This window comes from Erythrolamprus reginae, chromosome 6 (genome assembly GCF_031021105.1).
Source record: "Erythrolamprus reginae isolate rEryReg1 chromosome 6, rEryReg1.hap1, whole genome shotgun sequence".
Taxonomy (NCBI): Eukaryota; Metazoa; Chordata; class Lepidosauria; order Squamata; family Dipsadidae; genus Erythrolamprus; species Erythrolamprus reginae.
In genome coordinates this window covers 57,767,146-57,782,510 of record NC_091955.1, presented here as the reverse complement: position 1 = coordinate 57,782,510, position 15,365 = coordinate 57,767,146, and the positions used below count along the sequence as shown (strand labels likewise).

General features: G+C 37.0%; 1 protein-coding gene across 1 annotated transcript in view; it reads left to right on the top strand.

The window, feature by feature from the left end:
- FGD6 (FYVE, RhoGEF and PH domain containing 6) overlaps positions 1 to 15,365 on the top strand; it is a 69,873-nt gene that overhangs the window by 41,517 nt on the left and 12,991 nt on the right. The window contains exons 7-13 of the mRNA XM_070755851.1: positions 696 to 852; positions 2,410 to 2,497; positions 6,577 to 6,627; positions 8,849 to 8,907; positions 10,462 to 10,533; positions 11,451 to 11,519; positions 13,555 to 13,638. Of these exons, the coding sequence (XP_070611952.1) occupies positions 696 to 852; positions 2,410 to 2,497; positions 6,577 to 6,627; positions 8,849 to 8,907; positions 10,462 to 10,533; positions 11,451 to 11,519; positions 13,555 to 13,638 (580 nt within the window). The remainder of the gene's footprint in view (positions 1 to 695; positions 853 to 2,409; positions 2,498 to 6,576; positions 6,628 to 8,848; positions 8,908 to 10,461; positions 10,534 to 11,450; positions 11,520 to 13,554; positions 13,639 to 15,365) is intronic.

Genomic DNA, 15,365 nt, shown 5'->3' with positions numbered 1-15,365 from the left:
GTGACGTCAAGTTGGCCACCCTTAAGCCAGTCACATGACCTTCAAGCCACCCTCAGTCACATTATCATCAAGCCACTCCCACCTGGTCACATGGCCAGCAAGCCACACCCACAAAATAAGCCACGCCCACAGTGTGGTAGTAAAAAACTTTGCGGTCCTTCATTGAGAATAAGATAATTGTCCAAAGCCTACATTTAGTTCACAAGCTACTGGAAACCCTTTGAGTAAAGGTAGCTACTTGGAATATATGTTGAAAGTAAAGCCCCTTTGGTTTTGACCTTATTACAGCGACTGGACTAAATTTTCAAAGAAATCTTACTGTGAATAACCTAGATCTGAGTGTAAACTCTCTTGAGATTCCTTGACCTCTGGATGCAGAATATATAAGGACAGAAAGGGGTGGAAAGAAAAAACACACCCTCCCCACCACAGAGACTTAGTCCTCAACTTACAACCATTTGTTTAACAACCATGCAAAGTTACAACTATATTGAAAAAATTACTCATCAACACCAGTACTCACACTTACAACCATCATAGCATCTTCACAGTCATGTGAGCAAAAGGTGGGCGCCTGTCAGTTGGCATGTGTTTACAATGGCTGCAGTATCCTGTAATGATTTGATCGTTATTTACGACCTTCCCAGCCAATTTCTGACAGGCAAAGTGTAATTGTTTACTGTGTTGAATTCTAGGATTGACCATCAGAGAATTGCTGATATATTTGTGAAAAAGGGGCCTTATTTAAAGATGTATTCAACTTACATAAAAGAATTTGATAGGAATGTGACCCTTCTTGATGAACATTGTAAAAAGAATCCTGGGTTTGCAGCTGTGGTTCGAGAATTTGAGGTAATTTAATCTTTTCAAATATATTGGTTTCCACCTCATCCACAGCCTCAGTTTAAGGATAGTTTTATGTACTGTAAGTTCAGGATATAAAATGCATATACTGTATCTTTTTTTCAGATATAGTGTACATATATGAATGAGGGCTTTGTGAGGATTAGATTGCACATACGTTAAAGGGTTAACTATATTTTAATATAACTATATCAATATTTTTATATAGCTCTCAAAATATTGACCTAAAAATATTATGATAGCTTTTGGTTCTTATAATATGATCAGAAAACACCACCACTTTGATATTAAATGTTAACATTAGCCAAGGCTTTTGGTAAAATCATTTTTCACTTCAGATGAAATCTTTTGGTAAAATTCACATTTAAAGTACCATGCCGCCATGTTTAGTTTCTTTGTATATTTGAACGTAAATCTATGAATCATTCTATATTTGAACATGAATCTATATGAAGGAATGATGCCTCAGCTTCACTAAGAACACAAATATCCATTTTCTTCAATGTTTTACTATTGAGTACCTGCCTAGTATGGATGAATTATATTCAGCTCATTGAGGAACGGGCAAAGACAAAACAGTAAAGCTTTTACAATCATAGCAACATAACATTGTATTTATTGTTAGAGGTCATTTGTAAAAAATGTAGCCAGTCCATATTAGTCCTCTGGTGGTATAAAAATTAAAATACAGTGATACCTCGTCTTAAGTACTTAATTGCTTCCAGGACGAGGTTTGTAATGTGAAAAGTTTGTAAGACGAAACAATGTTCCCCATAGGAATCAATGGAAAAGCGATTAATGCATGCAAGCCCAAAACTCATCCCTTTTGCCAGCCGAAGTGCCCGTTTTTGTGCTGCTGGGATTCCCCTGAGGCTCCCCTCCATGGGAAACCCCACCTCTGGACTTCCGTGTTTTTGCGATGCTGCAGGGGAATCCCAGCAGTGCAAAAATGGGTGCTTCGCTGGCAACGGAAGTACGGAGGTGGGGTTTCCCAGCGAGGAGGGCCTCAGCGAAATTGCAACATCGCAAAAACACGGAAGTCCTCGAAACCCCACCTCCGGACTTCCGTGTTTTTGTGATGCTGCTATTTCGCTGAGGCTCCCCTCACTGGGAAACCCCACCTCCGGACTTCCGTTGCCAGTGAAGCGCCCGTGTTTGCACTGCTGGGATTCCCCTGCAGCATCGCAAAAACACGGAAGTCCGGAGATGGTGTTTCCTATGGAGGGGAGCCTCAGTTGAATCCCAGCAGTGCAAAAACGGGCGCTTCGCTGGCAACAGAAGTCCGGAGGCGGAGCATCCCAGTGGTGGCGGCTTGGGTTTGTAAGGTGAAAATAGTTTGGAAGAAGAGGCAAAAAAATCTTAAACCCCGGGTTTGTATCTTGAAAAGTTTGCATGACGAGGGGTTTGTAAGATGAGATATCACTGTACAATTACGAGGTTGATAACTGCTTCATCTGGTTCAAATCAACTCATTCTACAGATGTTAAAGTAGGTTGCTTTAAATGAAGTTAGTTGGTGTGGAAATTCTATAATTTTATTTTTCAGATGAGTTCCCGCTGTGCTAATCTGGCACTGAAACACTATTTGCTGAAGCCAGTTCAAAGGATCCCTCAATACAGACTTCTTTTAACCGGTAAGGCTAAACTTTACAAGCTAAAATATTTGTGTGGGTGTTTGTGCATGTGTATAATAAAGGAATAGCAATATTTTATATAGGGCATTTGATGCCCCTCCCCCCCAATTAAATGTTTTAAAATATCACTTTGTTCTGTATTTTAATGAGTAAATTTTGCATGTCTAACAATTGGGTAAGCAATAATAGAAAATTATGTAACAAAATTAGGAATTTCCAGTGTATGGTCATTGTTTTGCATAAGTCATTTTGATTTGTTTTTATTCTGTATAACAGTTACTGCTATTTCAGATCCTTCAGAACGAAATTATAGGATTATAGTGGCCGAACCATTCATGTCCCAAGTTTTGAAGATGCTCAAAATCCTCCTGTCCACCTAATAGATTACTTTGACATCCACTTCTATATAATGGCTAACCATTTTTATACATGCAGTAAATCTTTCACTGGCTAATAGCTGTGACTATAATTAATAACTGTGTTTTAAAAGTATTTAGGGTTAACCCAAAAGTTCAGAGTTGATGCTTTCAATAAAAAAATGAAGCAGAACTTCAACAGTAAACAGAATATTATTTTTATATTCTACTGGCACAGAAAACAGATTTTTTTTTGGGGGGAGGGGTATTTTGTTATCAATATTTTGACTGCATTCATAATGAATTACAGGAATGAGTTGAACTCTTTTGTGATCAATGAGGGGCAACAAAATTTGCACTTAATGAAATGAAATATGTTTTATTTTTACAGATTATAGAAATGTTGCTTTTGTTGCCAAAGGTGCAGGAAATGGTTTTTTTGCTGAGTTAATGAATTTCATGCTATTCAGGTTTCCTCACTTTTTTTCTGATAGTATGTTAGTGCAAGTGGTTGACAAGTTTGTCTCGTTCATACTGTGGTTTTTGGAAAAGTTTGAAACTGCTGGGTGAAATATGAAAGAAAGTAACTGAGCAAGTGATCTTTCTTGATTGACAAAAGTTCTTCCAATCTGTTTATCAAGCTGACTGTGCAGTGTAAATGAAAATTCTGTTAATTGGTCTCTACTTAATCATTTACATATGAACAAATAAGTGATTTGCCCACATATTTGGATTTGTGTGCCTGAATTACTAAATATGAAATATTCTTGTTCTAAGGAAATAATGCTGTTTCTATAAATCTCTGAAAACATACAAGCTACATGTGCAGACATACGCATGTTTTTGTTTCCATTCTTTGATATGAGTGTCGTATCATGTTGTGGACAATGCATAATCCATATGACTAGTTCCTAGATAAAAAGGAAAGCCTTTGTTTGCCTGGCGCTTTAAAACAGAACCATGAACTGCTTCCAGTTATTTTAGTTCCCTTGAGAGTGAAGTTAGTGAAACTTAATAGATTCAACTGGATGAATTATTGTGGCCTACATTCAAAAGCTCAGTAATCCCACAACCATTGTTATGGCCGGTTACTAATTCAATGAAAGATATTAGAAAGAGATATCTTTCCCCTAGCTGAAACTATAAAACAAGAGAAAATGAGTCTTGGTATTTAAAAAAGAATGGTAGTGTAGTAGAGTAGCCTCTGAGTAAGACAAAACAATCCATTTGATTTGGGTCATGAAATTGATACGTCTTTTTTTCTTTTAAGGAAATGACCATGATATTTGGAAAAGGTGCTGCCAGGTTTTGTGCCACCATAGACCGATATAGCTCTATATCTGTAATATAGAGACTATTGTGTTTTCCTTTTTATTACATTTTTTTTAGAATTAATTGCAGGTAGTTAATGAAGTAGTAATGAACACCTGCGGTAGACCTAAGAAAGGGAGCTTGAATCTTGAAGATCCCAGTCCCCTTTCTCCATTCCAGCACAGTTATGCGCACAGGGGGAGAGACGGACCAGAGAAAAAAAGCTTGAACCCAGAATTTTCCTTCTCTGTCCCAGTGCAATAGTGTAGTTCCATTCTTCACATGGCAGGATGGGAACTGCCATGCTGGCCTAGGGAAAGGAAGCTTGGATCTTGAAGATTCAAGCTTCCTTTCTCCTGCCTAGCACAGCAGGCCTATTTTGCAAGTGCAGGGGAAGGGAAGATTTGGGATAGGCCATAGGAAACTGTTTGGGATCTGAGCTTCCTTTCTCTGATCCAATGCAGGAAGGAGTTCCCTTCCCATATGGAGGGGAACTGTCTGCCCAGCTTTTTTACTCTGTCTGCTCAACAAAGTGCATGATTGCTTAACAACTATAACTGGGAGAGCTGGGATTGCAGTTGTTAGCAAAATGATCTCATGGGCATTTCATTTAATGACCACAATTTAGGATCAAAATTCCAGACCCAATTTTGTTGTAAGCCAAGGACTACCTATATAAATGTTAATCATTTAAGTATATGATGTCATTGTATTGAATCTTTAACAAGATTCTTAGTAACATGATTTTAAAAAGCGGGGGCTCTGTTTTTAAAAAGACCCAGATAGGGATCACTCTGTGTACTGTGGGAAAGCATCCTTATTTGTCTCTTTAGTGCTCTTATTTAATAATAAAATATATTATTTTTATTAGCCATCATTAAAAACCATCATTAGGTGATTTTTCACTTCATCAGACACCATCTTCTGCACCTTCGTTGTATAGCAAATTGTTTGTAAACTGAGGCTGGAGGAAAGGATTAGGAAGCCTCTATTTAGATCGGGATATTGTATCTACATGCTAGAGAAAGTCAAGCTGAAAAAAATAGTTGCACAATCTACCATTTACATATTGTATAATTGTTTGACTGCATCAGCTTATATTAACCCCTCTACCTTTATGTGTCCTCCAGCTGAAGAAAAACTTAATGACTTGTTCTCCTTTGCATGCGCAGTGGTAGAATTGGTAGAATTTCAAATCAATCAAGATGTAGTACAGCTTTGGGTTGTATTATTGGAGCCATAATAATTAAGATGGTTTTAGGTTCATGGCATATGGGCTAATTAAGCATTAAAATTAGCAAATTTCCCTTCTAATCTCCCATGAACAGATTAGGTTATATTGCAAGTTTCTCCTAGTATATATTTTGGAAGCAATTGTCCAACTTTATATATTCTAGGGCTCCTTGTTCTATAGAAAAGTTCCAGTAGAACTACTTCGATAGAGGAGTAAAATGTTCCTCCGGGTTTTTTCTGACTCAAAAGGATCATTTATTTCCCTTCCTTCCGTTTACTCATATCCTTCTGGTCTTCCTCTTCTTTCTGTGGACTATTATTACTTACAACATCCTCTTTTTGATGCTGCTACTTTGCCAGAGTAGCACTCCTGTGCATTCCTTAACCTTTGCATTAATTAGTTCAAATATTTCAAGTAAATATTCCAAAAATGCTGTGTTTCTGTAAAAATAAAAAGGTGGATTCTCCCCCCTCCCCAACATCTTTGTCATGCTAAACTTGAATGTAGAAAAAATATGTGGAAAAAAGAATCATGTTAAAGTAGATTCAGAAGATGGACTGCATCATTAAGGCAGAAAAGAGTAAAGGAAGTTTGGACATAAATCTATTAATAAATGAAAAATGTATCAGCTCCACTTGTTTCTCTCCTTGAGCGTTTTACCATTTAGATAAGACGTTGCCATTTTAAGCATTTAGCTCAATTATCAATTGTTTTGATTTTGTTTTCGCAAGAATCTGAAACAGGCGTGTTCTCTGCCTCTCTGTCTCTCTCTAAGGGGCTTTGGGTTTTCACAGATTTGAGGAATCTGATTTGCTAAAATTATTATGTAGTCAGCTTGGCCACCTAGTGGCGGAGAACAAAAATGTTAGTAAGATCATAGTTCAATTTATTAGTAAACATGGTGGTAAAAGTGCAGTTAGAATTTTCAATAATTTCTTTCTCCCTTGAAATTAAAAGTTTCTGATTCCCTCATAGCAAAGAGATAAATGTTCCTTGTATATAACATGCCAGTATTTTGCATCTCAATTTGTCAGAACCCTTCAATACTTAAAAATCCTTAATATTGTCTGGTTTAGCTTGTATAAAACTTTCACTTCATATTTTTGAACTTCAGGTCACTAATTTTTACTGAACTCATGGCTGTTTTTGATAATCACATCACTCTGTTCCGCTTGCAGATTATCTAAAGAACCTTTTAGAAGATTCAGCTGACTTCAAAGATACTCAGGGTAATTTATTTATTTATTTATTATTTGGATTTGTATGCCGCCCCTCTCCGAAAACTCGGGGCGGCTCACAACAAGTGAAAAGACAATCCAATACATAATCCAATTTAATTAAAATATTATAAATTTAAGAAAAACCCCTATACTAACATACACACACACAAGCATACCATATATAAATTCAACGTGCCCAGGGGAAGATGTTTAGTTTCCCCATGCCTGACGGCAAAGGTGGGTTTTGAGGAGTTTACAGAAGGCAGGAAGAGTAGGGGCAGTTCTGATCTCCGGGGGGAGTTGGTTCCAGAGAGTCGGTGCCGCCACAGAGAAGGCTCTCCCCCTGGGGCCCGCCAACCGACATTGTTTAGTTGACGGGACCCGGAGGAGGCCCACTCTGTGGGACCTAATCGGTCGCTGGGATTCGTGCGACAGAAGGCGGTCTCGGAGATATTCTGGTCCAGTGCCATGAAGGGCTTTAAAGGTCATAACCAACACTTATTATAACCAACAATTATTTTATTGAATATTAGTTATTGAAATAAAAACATTTGCAGAACCAAGGAATCTAAAATCATGTGAGATCAGGAATGGGTATAGCTCACTGCAGAGTTTCCAAAAATAAACAAGCTTTGCTTTTAGTTGAAAAAGGTGTTCTGGTAATTGCCTAAAAATCAATCTTAAATGAATCCTAAAGGTTACCATTCTGGATGGTTTAATAATTGTAGTCAAGCTATTGAGAAGATTTATGTATCTCCTTGGGCAACTGTGGTGAGAGTTCTCACTTCCCCTTCTAACATGTTGCTATTATAGATTGTGATATGACATCGAGGAGAGAAGAGATCACTGCACAGTTCAAAAAGTATTCTGAGGAAATGTCTTAGACTTCACTTAGGAGCAGGTTCCACTATTTTTTCATGGAGCATGACCTTCTAGATGTTCATGTTTGAAAGGGCTCTCATAATGAATACCAGAGAAATGCTATGCTCAATGTGTTAAGTTTTTTAAAATGCTATGCTGCCAGATGTGTTAAGTTTTAAATCCCGTAATTCCAAGTAGCCATCCATAATAATAGATATTTAAATCCAATGTATGTAGGAGTTTAAATAATTTAAATACCTTCTGGAAGATAACACCTAAGTGTTTCCGCATAGTGTTTGAACTTAAATATATAGACAGCTTTATACTAATTGCAACTGCAGCTACTTAGAGAAATTCATAGTTCTCCAGGCTGAAAACATTTGCCGAAATATATTTATTAAATATTTCATTTTATTCCCTGTGAAATTATACTGTCCAGTGCTAAGATTTTTGATAAATATAGAATACTATATAAATAGTATGAGGCAATCCAGGAGATTCACTTAATACACTTAATACAATTAAACTCCAGATTACAGTAAAAGAACAAACTGCCTTCTAGCACTGCTTGAGCAAAGAAAGCCTATTTTAAAAGGACAGCAAAGTGCACCCGTGGGTGCAGAGAAAGCCCCTTTTCTGATCTGTTTCCTTTTTACAACATGGCTGGATGAAATTTTGAGCAGGTACATTCTGGAGGTCCTACACGATGGACAGGCTCTAGCTGCATCAGGCACTGCCATATGCATTCAGATTTAAAACCCAGTATTTTAATTGGGCCTAGAAGTTTATTGGTAATGGGTGCAGCAATGCTAAATGGGTGATATTCTGCCTTATCTGGTTTCCCTTGCTAGCAGTTTGGTCACTGATTTGGTACCATTTGTAACTTCTGAATCATCTTCATAGACAGACACAGATAGACCATGCTGCAGTAATCAAGTTAGTTACCGGTAGTTATTTAGTTGGTTAGTTAGTTAGTTAGTTAGTTAGTTAGTTAGTTAGTTAGTTAGTTAGTCGTTCATTCATTCATTCATTCATTCATTCATTCATTCATTCATTCATTCATTCATTCATTCATTCATTTGACTTCTATGATGCCCAATCCTGAAGGACTCAGGGCAGCTTACAAATAAAATACAAATACAAAAGATACAAAGTAATAAGTCTTTAATAAGTTTATTATAGTTTGATTGTTTTTAAAGTATCTTATTGATAAGAATACCAATTTTCTGCAAGTTGATTTCTTCCAGTTAGAACAATCTATATCTAATATATTTCAAGCAGTGTCCATATAGGAGAATTTGAATGTAAGTATTGAATACAGAATAAAGCAATATAAAATATATAAGAATAACTCTATGTTCTTTTTAAGATGCTCTTGCTGTTGTCATAGAAGTGGCCAATCATGCAAATGACATTATGAAACAGGGGGTAAGTGGTGTTCCGATTGTAAAAACTTAGACAAAGTTTTAAAATAGAAGACATCATTTTTTGCTATATAATAAATATGAATTACTGATTTGTCACAAAGCTCAAAGGTATACAAATAGAATGTCATATTTTTACATGCTGTTGTTTCCACTGAAATATGTTTAAATATATTTAAGCTTGCTATTTATCAAATGTGTTTGCTACTAACTCACTGCAAGGCAACTCTAAGCAGCTTACAACCTTAAAATAAAACCATAAAATATATACTGCTCAAAAAAGTAAAAGGAACACTCAAATAACATATCCTAGATTTGAATGAATGAAATACAGTGGTACCTCTACTTATGAACTTAATTCATTCCCTGACCAGGTTCTTAAGTAGAAACGTTAGTAAGTAGAAGCAATTTTCCCATAGGAATCAATCAATGTAAAAGCAAATAATGTGTGCAAACCCATTAGGAAAGAAATAAAAACTCAGAATTTGGGTGGGAGGAGGAGGAGGAAGAGGAGGAGGAGGAGGAGTACAGTCGCTGCCCAGAACAAAGTGAGTGTTTCTTTTCTCTGGGCACTGGCAAAGGTTTATTCCCTCTCCAAGTGCCCAGAGAAAGGAAAATGCTTTGTTCGCTCTGGACTGCCAAAGCCTCTGTAAGTGCTACCGAAAGGCTCCTCCGGCAGCCCAGAAAAGCCCGAGATGGCTGGGATTAAAGGGGGAATGGCAGGAAACTGGCCGGGCCTTCGTGCCACTCTCAAATTTCCTGGGAAATTTTTCCGGGCTCGGGTTCTTAAGTAGAAAATGGTTCTTAAGAAGAGGCAAAAAAATCTTGAACACCTGTTCCTATCTAGAAAAGTTCATAAGTAGAGGCGTTCTTAAGTAGAGGTACCACTGTATTCTCATTGAATACTTTGTTCTGAACAAAGTTGAATGTGCTGACAACAAAAAGAAATTGATTGTCAATCAGCGTTGCTTCCAAAGTGGACAGTTTGATTTCACAGAAGTTTGATTTACTTGGAGTTATATTGTGTTGTTTAAGTGTTCCCTTTATTTTTTTGAGCAGTATATATAGATACATATGTGCAGGTGTGTGTGTATATATGTCTATATATGTAGATATATATCTACAAAAACATATATATATGTGTGTGTATGTGTGTGTGTGTGTGTGTGTGTGTGTGTAGATATATATCATATTACAATTGAAATAAATTATGAACGTTTAAATTATTTTTTCTTAAAATATGCTATGTTGTGTTGTGTTGTATTTTTAATACATATGGCCACAACAAAGGTTTAAAAAAAGATTTATTTTGTAATTATAAAATATATATAAGGCAAATATGTGTGTAGGTATGTATCATTTATTTACAAATGTGTAATCTCTTTATGATAATGTGTAATCTCTTTATGATATCATGGGTTATTTTGGATTAGTATTAAATGGTCAATTCTAAACAACTTTGGGCAGTTCATAAACAAAAGAATATAATAGTGAACAAAAATAAAACAATAAAATATGTTAAAAACTGGACAGTAACATTTTTATTTTCACCTTCCAGGATAATTTTCAGAAGCTTATGCAAATACAATACAGCTTAACTGGTCATCATGAGATTGTGCAGCCTGGGAGGGTAAGTTCATTTAGATAGCACAGGAAAACTATAGACTGAAGTCTTTCCATTCATTCCCTTTGCAGATTAACAGCTCTGAAAGGAACAATAATAATCATTCATCTCTAGCTGGAATGTTAACTTTTTTTTCTTTTGAAATGCAAGAGATACTGCCATTACAAGAGACAGAACAAAGCAAAGTATGATGTCAAAAGCACAGTCCATTTTTCCATGGTGCTTGTTGGTGCTCTATGGAGGTCTACATAGACTTATCCAGCATTGTCTTATTCTTTCTAGCACAGACCTGGGCAAGAGGCGGCCCGCGGGCTGGAGGCGGCCCACCCACTGTCTGTCACCAGCCTGCCCGCTATCTTTGACCAGTCCGCGGAGGTTGGGGTCCGCTCCAGTGCGAGGCTGAAAGAGCTCACTGTGTCTGCCGGGACTTCTCTGGTTCCTGCTTTCCTGATGAATCATGAGGAAAGCAGGAACCGGAGGAGTCCTGGCAGATGTGGTGAGCTCTTTCAGCCTCGCACTGGAGCGGACCCCGACCTCCTACCAAGAGGGCCGAACACAGAAACCACGCAAACCCTCCAGCTCAGTGACTGTGGTGCACCGAGTTGCCACAAAGCAAACAATTAGGGGTCTGTAGAGTGGGTCTGGGTGTTTAGGTCAGGCCAGGGTCTGGATCTTTAGAGTGGTCAGCGCCCAAAAAATCCCCTAACTAAGCAGTACAGGAATGGTACACAGATACCACGTGCTTCCTCCCCTGTCCCCTGCAGCAGCTACTAGTGCTCTGTTCTTCTGACACTCAGGCAGAGAATCAGAGAATCAGAGAATACTGTTTGTTTATGAAAAGATAGCATATGTATACTATATACAGTATTGGATAGGACATTTATATGATAATGGCTGACTTTCTGCGTATATTTGTTGACCAGGTATTTTTGAAAGAAGGAACATTGATGAAACTGTCCCGGAAAGTAATGCAGCCAAGAATGTTTTTTTTGGTAAGATGCACACCCTAATACTAAAGTATTTTTTAATGGAGAACTAAATACCAACAGCTAGCAATTACAGCTAATGGTTTTGAATAATTTACATTGCAGTTTGTACTACTGTTTTTCTTTTATTGTGGCTTCATTAATATTCCATAAGTGAATTGCGGTAACCATTCCTCCATAGTTGGTGGTCTAAATGGTCCTTTTGTTCTAGAGAAAGATTCTCTTCAAAGTTCAAACAAGCAACTCACTTCTTGTAATGTAAAAATTACATTTAATTTATAATATATTTGAATTGTACTTGGCATATGGCTAAATACAATTCAAATATGTATTTAATAAACAATATGTTAAATATCTGACTTTGAGATGCAGTCTCCAACTTAAGATGCAAAAAAATTGCCATATGTAATGAATGCAGAAAGCTCAAATATGCTTCAACAATGACCTGATTAGGTTCATACATTTCACTAAGCCATAAATCATTGTTTACAAACAATACTGACTGAATGTGCATAGCTGACTTAGCCGAAACCAAACAAAATGAAATCATAGCTTGCTATGATTTATGAACCAATTACTGAATCATATTGATCTGCAAAAAAAGTAAGATTCTAGTTACAATACAACAAATTCCATACAATATAACAATTCCAGCTTAAAGACCAGCAAGTAATGTAGGATTTCATATAATTTTTATATGGCACAGAATAGAAGGATCATTTAAGTCACCTGCTTTCTATCTCTGTTCTGCTGCTGTTATGTACAAAAAAAGGCTTAAGACTAAAATAACCGAAGTCCATTCGCTTTGGACTGCCCATGATAATTTCCAACAATGCTGTTTGCAATGACTCTTTAAAAAATGTCCTTTTAATATACACATATGTAGGTAATGTAAATGTTTGCCTGACTTCAAGAGTCTCTTTCCCTGGCTATGTCTACCTTTCATCCTCTTTTTTGCCAGCTAAAAGTTTTTGATCTTTGCTAATTTTTAATAAATAAACATCAACTGGAATTTACCAGCTCTTTTGTGTATTCTGTCTGCTTGCTGGGATCTGGAAATAGGAATTGACTGTTTGTTGGTTGCAGACTAAACTGGAAATGATCAATAGGAGGAATATAATTGAGGTGTATGGAAGGCAGCATGACAGGGAGAAAGTAAACAGAGGGAAAATTTTCTTTCTCTCAAAACACTAGGACATCCAGTGATGCTAATTAGAAGATTTAAGACAGGCAGAAGAAATAATGTCTTTGCACAGCATATAATTAACTTGGGCAATTCATTTCCATAAGAGGTAGGGATGACTGTCTAGCTTGGATAGCTTTAAAAGAGCAATTAAATACATTTGTAGATGTAAATCTATTAGTTTTGAGGCTCACTGTGATCATAGTAGTTTGGGGCAAAATACCTCCCCAGTTGCGGGGGAAAATACCAGTGGAGGTGATGTTTATTAATAAGAATATGTTGTAAGATTTGCATTGTTTCATACAAAGCAAATAATGAAAGTGTATTTTGCACAGCTATTTTTAAGGATTAGCTATTTTCACTGCTTTCTCCAATATATTGTTGTAAAAAAATCCAGAATACTGTATGTCTTTAAGGTACAAATATATTTGGAGCCACATAGACAAATGCCTTCCCTAGTTCAGTGAGGTATAAGAAGGATGGGAGGTAACACATATTTTGGATTTCCAAGATTCTATTGTTATAACCAATTTCAGTAAAGTATATAATTCTAGTGGAGTATGTATTTACTGTTGGGGTTTATTCTTAAGGATTGACAGTTAATTAATATGAATGTTTTAATGTTTATCAGTGCGATTTTATCAATTTTTGTATTCATAAATATAAAAATTACTGAAATCTGAATTTTACTTTTGAAAAAGTGGATAGGAAAAGAAGAAAAATCTCATGTCTATTCAAAATATTTGACTATATGCCCAGTAAGATGGGGATGAGGAAGATTTCCTACACCAGACATGTACAGTTATACGTTGATATGTAAGCGTATCAGCTACATTAAAAAAATAATTTACTTTGCAGTTTAATGACACCCTGTTGTATACAACTCCTCTGCAGTCTGGAATGTATAAACTCAACAACATGCTATCATTGGCTGGAATGAAAGTGAGTGATTATTTTTTTTTTGTATAGTAGCTTGTCTTATAAAACATAGTTTGAACTTGTGTACCGATATTAATAGTCTGAAATTGCTATTTGAGAAATCAGTTGCTCTGAACATTCTGCCAAACGTAGGTAACTATTAGCTATCTCATTTTCAGAAAAGCTTGGTAGTAATAAAAAAAAAGTCCAGGGAAACACCAAAAAGGCAAGTTTTTACAAAGCTTGTCAGATTTTCTGGTTGTATGTTAGACTGTTCCCAGTTCCATCATTTGAGCCAATTCACATCATATAGCCTTATCGGACCTCACTAACAAATAAGCACCAGTCTTCAGCTTTTTTCAGGAGAATTTATCTGCTAGCTGTTCTACAGATAGACATGTCCCATGACTGACCTTATCTATGACTTATTGGCTTTCCTTTTTCTTTTTAAAGTCAGTTCTAGTTCACTGGTTTATTTCCATAGCATCTTTGTTCTTGTTGTTAGTTGCGAAGTTGTGTCCGACCCATCATGACCCCATGGACAACATTCCATCAGGCCTTCTCTACCATCCTCTGGAGTCCATTTAAGCTCATGCTGACTGCTTCAGTGACTCCATCCAGCCCCCTCATTCCCTGTCGTCCCATTCTTCATTTGCCCTCATTCTTTCCCAGCAGTAGGCTCTTCTCTAGTGAGTCCTTCCTTCGCATTAGGTGGCTTTCATCTTTAGGATCTGGCCTTCTAAAGAGCAGTCAAGATTGATCTCCTCTAGTGTTCTGATTTCTGATAGAACTTTAGCAATTACAAATAACTCTTACTAAATGCAGCATTTCATAAACAAAGAAACTCCATTTTATTCTCTTCTCTTGCATATCCATATACTGTACATTTCATGCTAGCACATTTCTCTCAGCCCGCTATCTTTCTTAATTGTATTCCTTGCATTTCTTCTAGCCTTCTCCAGTTAACAAGATTTATGTCCTCCCAGTATGATTCTAAAACAGCAGAACTGACTGTTAATCAACACAGAATACTTTTGCTTACTTGGGAGCGGAACGGAAACCCTCCATATTTCTCTTTTGCAACGTTGAAACTCCACCCTTCTTCCTCACTGACGTACCAAATACATCACTACAGTATTTAACCCATTCCTCCCCTTTATATCTTTTTCCCAACACCTGTTCTTTGCGTTTTTGGACCCTTCTGAATTTAGGATTGACCCATCAAACATCTGATTCTTCCTCGCTAGATTTGGGACTCATAGCCACATCGTGTGGCTGGCCTCCCACCAGTTCTACTACCTGTAACCCCAGGCCCACCACTAATTCATAAACACTATCTGTATCAGAGTCCTCAATTTCTTCATCATCCTCCAACTGACCAGGAGTATGTACAACACTCTAGGACAGACCAGTTTGATCGCCTTGCAGTCCAAGGGACTCATAGGAGTCTTCTCTAGCATCATAGTTCAAAGGCCTCAATTCTTTGGCGGTCAGCCCTTTTTATGATCCAACTTTCACAGCCATACATTGCAACTTGGAAAACCACAGCCTTGACTATATGCACTTTTGTTGGCAGAGTGATGTCTCTGCTTCTTAGTATGCTGTCCAGATTTGTCAGCTTTCCTCCCCAGGAGCAAGGGTCTTTTAATTTCTTGAGTTTAGTCTCCATCTGTGCTGAACCTGGAGCCCAGAAAAATAAAATCTGTCACTACCTCCATTTCTTCCCCATCTATTTGCCAGGAATTGAGAGG